Genomic DNA, 11,999 nt, shown 5'->3' with positions numbered 1-11,999 from the left:
CTAAAAAAAATTTTGCAGGCCTGGACTAGGCCTGATCAAAAAAAGAACCATGAAGATCTCTGATTAATACATTTTTTTTTAAAATTTTATTTTTGAACTATCAATATTATGGTCTTGAACCGGGCTTGGGGAAATTTTTTCAAAATTATTGTGGGCTTTGACCTGGCTTGGGATTTTTTAATATTAAATATTAGCCATTAGGTAATCAATAATATTTTAACAAAGAATTTTGATATGGGTTTCAAGTAAAAGCTAATTTAAATATATTTTTAATCAAAAATAGTACTCACTTAGTATTAATTGGTTGATCTTGGCCTTAGGAGGGGGGGGGGTGATAAAAAGTATAAAAATTGGATATGGTTTATAAATAAAAGGTAACATCCAATGTAAGAGAACGAATAAAATTATCATTCCCCGTCATTTTTGACGGGTTTTCTACTAGTTTCATTGAAATAGTGTATAATTTTTTTATTTTAAAGAATAATTTTTTTTTTATAATAGTAAATTTTTTATTTTTAAAAAGTGATTTAATTTAAAAAATTAAATACAAAAATCAAGATAACACTATAAAAATATATTTAAAAAACAAATTTTTTTTTAAGCAAGATTGTTACTTTAAGTGCTGCAGTGAACACCCATTCAATAGGAGCATAGGATGGAAGTGGTGTATTATATTTTGGCATGGACTTAATTATGTCATAACTGTCACTACTCTTTTTTTTTAATGTTTGATATGTGATTGCCTTTGATACATTACTTTCATCAACCCTTTTACATTATTTTCGAATAAAATGCGCGAATTTTCTATGGATCCCCCGTTGAATGGTTTATCGGTAATTTAATTCAATTTTTTAAAAAATAATCGTTTATAGGCCAAGGTAAAAAAAGTATCTATAAGTGGTATCAAATACACTAAGTCTGACGTATTGAACAAAATAATTAGCAATTTATTTATTGTTAATAATTTTAGCGAGGTAAATATTTTATGTAAAGTATTTAATCTAACATTTGCATAGCTTATATGCAAGAGTTTAGAAACAAGAGAGAATTTGATTAAATTTGGTGTTTTTAACAGTGTTGATATCAAATTTGCCAATGTTAATGGTATATTTAGATAATAATTAATAAATTAAATAAAATGTATTACATGACAAAATGCTTAAAAATACAATAGACAGGTTCTTTATAAAAATAAATATATTTAACTTTTATCTTTGTCCCTTATATTTGTTCATTTCTTGCCTATAAATAAAAATTCATCATTAAAAATAATTGACTTTCAAATTTTAAACAGTTAGGACTGTTGATTGACAATTCTATATATCATGATGATATACTATAACCTCTAGAAAATGTAAGGACAATTAAGTAATAATTTATTTATAATATTCAAATTTAATCTGATGACATATCAAAGCCTTATAGAAGAATTTTAGATCTAAACCTGGTTTTCTGGGAATTTTTTTCTGGCCTTTGTGATTTATTTTTTAAAGTTTCATGGCCCAGCATATTTCTAATTTGTAGATTGCTTCAAAGGCAAATCAAAAATATCAGTAATAAATAATTAATAAGTACTCCATTATTGTATGTTTTTCCAATTGATTAATTACACATTTTAAATTTAACTTTAAAAATTAGTCCAGTCTTGGTTTAAAAAAAATATTTTTAGACCCTACCCAAATTTATTTTTTTTTAAAAAATTTCATTACCCCCATAGGATTTGGATGATACTTTTTATAAATTGTAGACTGTTCCCATTTAAATTTAATGGAAAAATTTAAAAGAAAGATCTTCTTTTTTTTATAGTGATTTCCTGGTTTACCCAGGTAGGCTAATTTTTCCTCTGATTTTTCTTTAGTCTCATCATGGTGGAGGAGTGGCAATGTCTTATGGCAGCTAATGGAGGTCTAAAAGGTCTTCTGGTCTGGGTCTAGAATGTGATCACAGTCTCCTCGATGGGGTTGGTTGATATCAAGAAGGGCATCCAATTGTAAAAACCTTGCTACTAAATTCCCTAATCATTACAGCAAAAGACAGAGATCATTTAATATAATTTTATAATTAAAACACTTTAAACATGGTCTTCAAGACCCTCTGGAAAATTAAGGGTTGAATAACTTATTAAATTCCTACTTTTATATAAATAATTTATTCATAAATTTTACAAGGTTTTTCTATAATTAAAATTTTACTAGTTGAACTGCCTCCTTTAAAGGACAAGGTAGGTAAAATCCCTTCCATTACGATCCTGACATCTGATTTATAATATTTATACATAGATTTTATCTAATATTTTGCTCAAAGAAACCATTTTATCTTTAATTTATTAAATTAGCTAAATTTACTTGATTACCACTTCCCTGCAGAAATTTAGTTATATCCTAAGCTTCTTCATATGATTTAGTGTTGCTAAATGGCAAGATTTTTAAAAATGGTTAACCCAATATTTTAGCCAAAAATATTACGCAAGGCTGAGAATTTTGCTTATTGATAGCATAATGGTTTGAACATCTATTAACAAAATCTCAAAGCTTTCATAATTTTTTTTGTTAAAATAATGGATAATCCTTTTAAAAAAATTGGGCCCTTTAGCAACACAAATATTATTTATGAGACCTTGGTGAGGATGTAATAAATTGATAGCATACTGGGCACTTTTATTGAGATAAAAATTTAGTATAAATCTATTAAATATCTAAACAATAATGTTATATGTTATAATATTTGGAATAACTATATTAAGAAGATTTTTTTTTAATTCTCCTTCTCCTCAGAGCATTAGATTCTCTCAAGCTTGAATCTGATTGTCAACGTTATATAATCAGTATTACTATTGTCTTGATCCATAACTTGAAGAGAACTTGCTGTATTGATATCAGGTACATACTTACTTCAATTAGGAAGGGATATATATTTTTTATTCATTATTTTTGTAATTGATATTTTCTTCCTGATTTATCATCATTGACCATTTTTCTGGATGATTTTTTTTAAACTTTTTTGACCTTGTTTTTGTAGAGTATCATATGACGATTACATTGATGTATTAAATGATCATCAGCATTACATCTAAAACATCGTTTTTGTTTTGTATCTCAGGGACATAGCTTGCTTTAGTTACCAACTGTGAAGAATATTGAGAATCAAGGATCATTACATTCATAGATTATACCTAACGAATTATTTGTTATTCGATATTTGATTCGTATTTTACGAATACGAATTATTCGATTCGAAAATACGAATCGAATTCGAATAAGGAAATATATTATTCGTTGAATAATTTTTTCCCTATTATTCTATCGTATTTGAGATTATTAGACTAAAATAATTTATTAATATATGTTGAAAATTAATTATATATATATATTTGATAATTTTACTTGAAGTTATTCTTATTTAATAAAATTCCTAGTGTAATATTGCAGAAGCATTTTATATTTTAAAAAATTTAAATAACTTCATAATCCAAAACAACAAAATTCTTTTATGTACGAAGGTATTTATTTTATGGAATTAATAACACATACACAATTATAATAAACTAGTAGCTATCCCGTCATGAATGACGGGCGATGCAGACATTTATCCTTTGTTTGATGTTGGGGAAATCATAAATTTTACTTTTTGCCTAAATTTTTACCACTTTATTTGTAAAATATTGCTAGATGTGAGTTTTGTATTTTTAGATGCATAGTTTTTTGGCAATCTATATTCCCTACAATTATTTGTACTCATATACAAGGTACTAATCTATTAACTTTTTTAAAATAATGTTGGGGGTAATTTATAAATTTTATGAACCATTTTTATATTAAAACCTTAAAATCCAAATCATTTTTGTAAAAAATATTTTATAAGTAAATCTGTATAAAATTTAATATAAGTATAATAGTTTTTTTTTAAACTTATATCAAAATTCACTATAATATATATTATCATTTTAAATATAATAGTTTTTTTTAAACTTATATCAAAATTCACTATAATATGTATTATCATTTTGTGATAAATTTTTTAAAATCTATCATCTCATCTACATTATGTGATAGTATAAACTCTGAAGTATATTTAAAAACTTTGTGTTTGAAGAATTGGTTGTTGTCAGATATGTCTTATACATGATATAAATATTATATTTATTTTTCTACATTATATATAAATATACTATATGTATGCTTCTATTTTATCTTACTAATAAAATTTGTTTGTCTTTTATCGATAGTTAGACCTCGGCCGGCCACCGACCTTTTTTGGTTACGCCGAAAATGCCCCCGTTTAAGAAAATCGCGCCGCCGATTTTCATGTCGGCGGCGCACGGCCGGCACAGAAATTTCTTTTATATTTTATACATTTTTATTCTAATAATTGGTCAACATCACTCTTGTAATTTTTTAATGTCAATCAGGATTTTAATGAATTTTTATTTTCTACTATTTTAAAATCATAATTATATTGACTCATTTTAGAATTCAATCAATCAAAAATCTAAAATTCCAAAAGTTACCTTAATTTTAAATATTTTAAAAATGGATGTATCTACATTTAATAATACTATAAATAGTTTAAGTATCCTAACTCTGGATAATAAAAAATCTAATAGTCTGGAAATTTTTTGCAAAAGAATTAGAGAAATTATTACTGCTCTAAGATATAAAACTGCAGAAGTTGAATTTGAATTCGAGTATCAAAGAAATGTCTAAGTACAATAGATTTAACATCAGACATGTTAGATCTTGACAGCATTGATCCATACCCTGGTACCCGTTTTTAAATTGGCAATTCCAATGATAATAATAACAATAATTCCACGTATATGAAAACCTTAAAATTAAATGTCCCAAGCCAAACACGTTGGCAGTGTATATTAATTATGCTAGAAAGCATATCTGGATTAAATAAGGATTTAATTAATAATGTTTTTGCTAAGCTTCAGAATTTATAATAAAACATCTAAACTTATAGAGAATAATGATAATCAGGTAGTAAATATAGCTAATGAGGATGAAGATGAATTATTAAATTCAAGTTATTTGACAAAATTGGCTAATAAACACAACAAATATAAATTATGATTCCAAGTTAGGTGACTTAGAACAAGAATGCCACAGTTTTCTTGGAAAACGACATTCCAAGATATGTACGTTCTAAATTTTTGGAGAGAAAAGAAGAGTGAACTTCCCAATGAAAGAGTTTTTTCTACCGCTGGATTGACGTTAAATTCAAGGAGATCATCATTATGTCCAGAAAATTTAAATAAAATAATTTTTATACAAGATATTATAAAATTACGAAATCGATTTTGTATATAATAAGTTTTCTATTAAATGAATATTAAAAAATATGCCGAGATATCTGTAGAAGTGTATATTTATTTGTTTTTTTTAAAAAATTAATAAGCAATTAAAAAAATTTGTTATAAAAATTTATAACTACGCCGATTTACGCCGATTTTATTGACGGTGGCTAAAAATCGGCGCGCCGCCAGCCGTCGATTAGATTTTTGAAAATTGCGCCCGCCGCCGATAGTTTCGTCGGCGCACGGGTCTATCCATAGTTAAATTTTACAAAATAAATTTTATAATCGATCTTTTTTAATTTTTTGTTAAATAAAATTTTCGAATCGAATATTCGACAAATCAAATATATTTATCATTTTATTATTCGTACGAATACGAATAATGAATTATTCGATTTAAACGAATACGAATAATTCTATTATTCAATTCGTATTTTTGTAGGTATACTTAGATTAACATAATTTGCACATAATGTGTCTTAAAATTGATGAGCTGCTATTGTGTAGTGTTGTTAAATAGTCGAGTTTTTACGACTCTGAACTCAAGTTGGAGTCGCAAAACTCATTTCAAATTGAACGGCTCAATGAGCCGCATGAGTCGGCTTCAGAGTCGACTAGTGTTGTTAAATAGTCGAATTTTTACGACTTTGAACTCAAGTTGGAGTGGCAAAACTCATTTCAAATTGAGCGACTCAATGAGCCGCATGAGTCTCGATGAGTCGGCTTCAGGGTCGGCTCGATGAGTCGGCTTCAGAGTCCCTCTATATATTATACTCATTAAAGTTGTTTACCTAAAGCCGACTCATCGAGCCGACTCATGCAGCTCATTGAGCCGCTCAAATTGAAATGAGTTTTGCGACTCAAAACTTGACTAGTCGACTTAGCCGTTTAACAACACTACTATTGTGTTTCCATCATTGGAATTTAAGAAAATTTTGTTTCAAAATTAAAATATGTTTATTTTACAATATAGCGTCCTAATAAAATCATATCTGTATGGGCTGCCTGCTTACATATCGCCCCAGGACATCATTCTTGGTTATACTCAATTGATTTTTTAATTTTAATCACAATACTATTCATATTTTAATTAAAATTTTATATTATAAAAAAAATTAATATAACGCCATCTATATTGCATTTTTTTATTTATAAAATTATTAAAATTCATATAAAATTTAAAAAACAAAAATGGGTATCGAGATTTTTTATTAAATCGTTTAATATAAAGGTAATGAACATTTTTAGTGAATATTAGCACCCAAAAAAATCCCTTCCTAACATTTTTAATTTTGAAAATACTTGAAATTTTTTAATTTTTTTTTATATTTTCCAAAGTAAAATTTTAAGGGCTATAAAATGATATATAATTTGTAACTCTATCTTAAGTATTTTTTAAAATAACAAGATTTAATGAAATCACGCACTTCGCGATTTTTGACTTTGAAAGCGTATATCTTTGGATCTGGTTGAGCTAGCACTCTAAAATTTGGATTTTATTAACATTTACAACATAAATAATTAACATGCTAAGTTTCATTCATTTTTGAGATAATCGGCGAATCGCTGGTCGATTTGTCATGGAATTACCGAAATATAAAGTTTCTTATGGGACAATAGATATGGACTCGTTTAGTTGATAATAAAAATAAAAAATGGGCAAAAGATAATATAGTAGCAAATTTGGAATCTAAATTAATTAAGATCAATTTAGATAATGGGGTAGTAGTGATCATCTAAGAGTGAGATCTTAGATCTATAATTCAATAGTGATCTGTTAATCTTATAGGTTTTAAACTCATGGACTCAATTAATTGTTATAAATGAATTGAATAATTTGTATTCATAACCTAAAATACTTAATCAAATTGATGATATTTTTCGCTTTAATTATCTTAAGATAGTAATTCAATTAATTTTGTAAAATTGAATTGACTGGTATGGGTATTCTTAAACCCACCCCAACATACTTAATAAATTGTGAATATGTGACTTGTAAAGTAATGTTAAGATAATTAATGCGATTAGAGATTTAATAAGTAAATTAAAGAAAATTTCAATTTTCTCACAAGTGGTGATCAGTAAATGGTCACGAACAGTAATATAATTAATAAAAAGTTGATAATAAAAAAAGGCATATGGTTTATTGTGCAGTATTAGTATTAATTATAATACTGATAGATATATTTAAAATGGATAAAAATAAAGGAACACTATATGGATGAAATTATTAATAAAAATATTTTTTGTTAATATTATGGGACATAGTTGTTGAACGCTATGATTTAGAAGATTATTTGTAATGATAAAATTTTTTTTTATGTTTAGATATGGATAGTGTTAATAAAAAATATTTTTTTTAGTTATTTGGGATCATGTTCTCATAATATTAAATAAAACAAAAAATAATCATAATATGTGTTTATATAAAATTTATTATAAAAGTGAAGAGTTGTTAAGGAGCGGCGCGCTACATTTTTCCGAATGAGGAGCGGGAGCTAGCTCCTTTTAGGGCTTGAGTGGAGGAGCGCCGCTCCATCGCTCCTTTAAATTTATGGTATAAATTAAATTATTTTTTAAATATTAATATTTGATAATTAAAATTCGATAAAAATGAAATTTTATTTTATTTAAATTTATCCATTATTAAATGTTGAGCCGAGTTTTATATTGGGTTTTCTTCTAATTTTTTAAATATTAAAAGTTTTTCATTTTATATTGAAAATTTTGTGGAAAATCTTGTAAGTTTATAGATCATAGAAGAAGAAATCGAATTTCCATTTCCATCATAAAAATATTTTAAACTTCTAAAAGATGTTGATCTAAATGATCAAACAAATTTAAGGGCAAAATGCCTTTTGTGTTTAAGTATATTTCATTTTTAAAAGTGAGCAGCTCCAATCTAAAAAAGCATCTAAAAGTAAAAAAAAATTTCTTTACGAAATGATAACTATATTTTATAATTATTTTTGGGCAATTCATTATAGTTGAGCTTGGGTTGTTAGATATGAAGCTTTTTAAAATATTTTTTAATATTTATTTTAATTTTCTCATTAATTGTTCAACCTCATTTATTATACCTGAATTAAAAAATATCTTTATAAAATACAATACCCCGCTTCCCTCTAGTGCTCCTATGGAGCGCTTATTTAGTATTGCAAAACAGGCCTTAGGGGATAGGCATGGATGTTTGTTAGATTCTAATTTAGAAACTATTACTTTTAAAGGCTAATAAAATATTATAAATATTTTTATAGATCATTTAGTATAAATAAAACTCTTTGATAAAAAAATATGATTTTGTTTCGTGTACCTTCTAAAAAAAATGAAAATCAAAGGAGCGGTTATGGAGTGGCACTTCATTACTTGGAGCGGGATCTAGCTCCTTTTAAAAATGTAGTAGCGAGAGCGGGAGCTTGCTCCTATTGAGAAGGTAGGAGGGGAGCTTGCTCCTATTAAGAAGGTAGGAGGGGAGCTAGATCCTAATGAGAAGGTAGGAGCGGGAGCTAGCTACTTTTAAAAAGGAGCGTTAACAACTCTGTAAAAGTGTTAATAACATGTTTAAAATATTATTTTTAAAAAAAATTTATTTTTTATTTTATTAAAATTTAAAAATTTTATTAGTATTTAATTTTTAAAAGTAATATTAAAATTAATTATAAATTTAAAGTAAAAAAAAATTTTATTTCAAAATTATTTTAAATTCCAATGATGGAAACACAATCGCAGCTCATCAATTAAGACACATTATGTGCAAATTACGTTTATACCTAAGAATGTGGGTATGACCTTTGATTCTCAATATTCTTCTGAGTTGGTGACTAAAGCAAGCTATGCCCCTGAGATACAAAACAAAAAGCGGTGTTTAGATGTAATGCTGATGATCATTTAATACATCAATGCAATCGTCATATGATACCTACAAAAACAAGGAGAAAAAGTTTTTAAAAAAATTATACAGAAAAATGATGAAATAAAAAATAAAAATATGATGAATGATATAACAATGGATAAGAATAGTACAAAAGATAAATTGATACAAAAAGGAAAACCCTCAGCTCTTCCGAATAGAAGTAAGTATGTTCCAGATATCAATACAGCAAGTTCTCTTCAAGTTATGGATCAAGATGACAATCAGATTCAAGCTTGGGAGAATCTATTGTTCCGAGGAGAAGAAGAATAAAGGGAAAAAAAATCCTCTTAATGTAATTATTCAAAATATTATAACCCCTATAACATTGTTTAATTATTTTATACTAAATTTTTAGGGAATGTCACGTGCCCATAAAGGGATGACATGTCCTAGTTTTGTTAATTTATTAATATGTTTTGTTTAATTAAACAAATATATTTTTTTATAATGTCAATTAACAAATATGCTTATTGTTGATTTTGAAGAAAAAATAATGATATAAATAATATTTTTTTTACTAATTGTTGTAGAAAGATCGAAATTACTTTTCTATTTTTATGATTTTTTTAATTAACTTGGAATTATTTTAATTGTTTAAAATAAAATATGCGTTTATCTTGAATTAGTGATGAAATTATAGTTAATAAGTATTAAAGAGTTTAAGTCATTTGCTAGTAAAGTGTGTTCTTTTAAACACATATTGCGAACAATTTCTTCAATGATGGAGGCATTTAGAGCTCTTTTGCAATTTGTAGGTAACATTTTATAGAGGAAACTAGGGATGTACAGATATTTATTTTTTATTGGCTCGGATCGGGCCGATATTTCACCCATTTTAAAATATCGGTTATCGGCCAATATAAAATTTTTCGATGCGATATAAAATGGCGTCTTTAACAAAAATAAAAAGTTATAAAGAATTTTTAAAAAGTTATATCTAAAATCATTTATTTTTATAAATTAATCGAAATCCATTTTTATCTATATTGTTTTAATAATAATAATTAATTAACATTCTGCCATATTGTTATTTTTTTGCGCATCCATTTTATAAAAGTGTGCGATAATCTCTTTAGAATCTGTTTTTAGTGAAGCTGGTGATTTTGACAGTTACTATCACCTTAGACTGACCTCAGATAAATTGGAAATTTTGGTTATTCTAAAAAGAAATCTTCGATATATTAATGTTAAATATTATTTTAAATATATATTTCAAATTTCATAATATATTTGTTTATCACTTATTATGTATATAGATTAATGTTATTACTTTGTATATAAAAGTGATTTAACACTAAAAATATTTTATATACTTTTAGAATCTCAATTGAATTGAATATAAACTATAACTGATCATTATAATATATTTAAATGACATAAGTTATGGTATAGTTAAATTATAGATGTTATACTAATAAAAAGTATATTAAAAATTAAAACCATTGGTCTTTACAGAATACAAAATTAGATATGATATCGGATCGGTAATCGGCCGATATCAATTTAATATCGGATCGGCCTCCAAAAAGTGGTATCGGTACACCCCTAGAGGAAACCCACCTTGAACTAATTCTAATTATTGTAAATGATATAGTGTTTGTTTATGTCTATATTAGGGCTGTGTCAATCCACAAATTTTTTAAATCTGATATTTTTCAATATTACTACATAACTGATCCAGCAAATACAATATGATTGATTTTTATTTACCATATATCTTTGAACCAATATGATAAAAAATCAATATTTTTTTTAAAAAATAAACTAGCTTCCTTAAATGATCAAAATTATTTTGTTTTTTTATACTCCAAAATTTATTCATCGCATTTTAAATATGTGCAATACTTTATGACTCAATTATAGTATTGTTAAATGACTTATTGATTTTATAAAATTTGAAAATTATCTTTTTCCCCAAAATATTTTACATAAGTCTCGAAATTTATCAAAACGCTTTCGGCAAAATCTCCATCTTGGGCAATTTACCTTTGGCTATCGCTTTTAAAAATCATCATGTGATTCTTTAGATGTTGCAGACAATATAATATAAAATAATATCACTATCTTTTAAATTAATTTAATTTCCTTTGAAACATTACAAATAAATTGAATTTTGATTCCTTTTATTTTTATTATTATGAATTTATGTATAAATATAGCTGGCTTTATTAAAACTTTTTATTTATTGTGAAAGTGTATTACAATAATTATCTGATATATTTATCACAAAAATAAAATAACATTTTTGAATATTTGACTAGTCAAGAATATTCATTAAATTTACTAAAAATTTTCATCAGGTCCACATTAGAGATAGCAATGGGCGAGTTTTTAACCCAAACACTCGCTGGTCTCTTGTTTTAAAAAATATTAATTCACCCGTCAACCTATGTATAAAAAAGTTTACCCGTCTACCCATTCATCTAAAAAAAAAATTTTGACCTGTCCTCCCGTCTAATATTTAAATACTATTTTATTGGTTATTTATTTTAATGTATATTTACGTAGAATTTATGAAATATAAAAATAATTTATAATTCTGATCATGGCGCCTTAAAAATATTTCAAATTCACCCACACATGGTTTTAAAAATATTTTTAACCAGCTCGTTCACCCTACCAATGATTACTTTTTTTAACTTGCCCGCCCATAAAGCGGGCGAAATTTGCCCTTTGCAGACCTCTAAACTACATGAAATTTAGATATCTAAAATTTTAGTTTACTTTTTATCTACACTTCATTGTATTGCACACTTAAAAACTTAACATTGCTTTGGTTCTATAATT

At 26.0% G+C, this 11,999-nt stretch overlaps 1 protein-coding gene across 4 annotated transcripts in view; it reads left to right on the top strand.

Annotated features, from left to right (window-relative positions):
- Positions 1–757: 757 nt before the first annotated feature.
- The window catches only part of LOC135931402 (sorting and assembly machinery component 50 homolog), a 33,307-nt gene continuing 22,065 nt past the window's right edge, over positions 758–11,999 (top strand). For all 4 annotated transcript variants that reach the window (XM_065468475.1, XM_065468476.1, XM_065468479.1 and 1 more), the window contains exons 1-3: positions 758–833; positions 873–974; positions 1,017–1,104. In XM_065468475.1, coding sequence (XP_065324547.1) covers positions 792–833; positions 873–974; positions 1,017–1,104 — 232 coding nt within the window. In that variant the 5' untranslated portion in view covers positions 758–791. The remainder of the gene's footprint in view (positions 834–872; positions 975–1,016; positions 1,105–11,999) is intronic.

Source organism: Gordionus sp. m RMFG-2023, chromosome 1, assembly GCF_954871325.1.
Source record: "Gordionus sp. m RMFG-2023 chromosome 1, tfGorSpeb1-WG-v2, whole genome shotgun sequence".
NCBI classification, from domain to species: Eukaryota; Metazoa; Nematomorpha; class Gordioida; order Chordodea; family Parachordodidae; genus Gordionus; species Gordionus sp. m RMFG-2023.
This window is presented reverse-complemented; position numbering and strand designations above follow the sequence as displayed.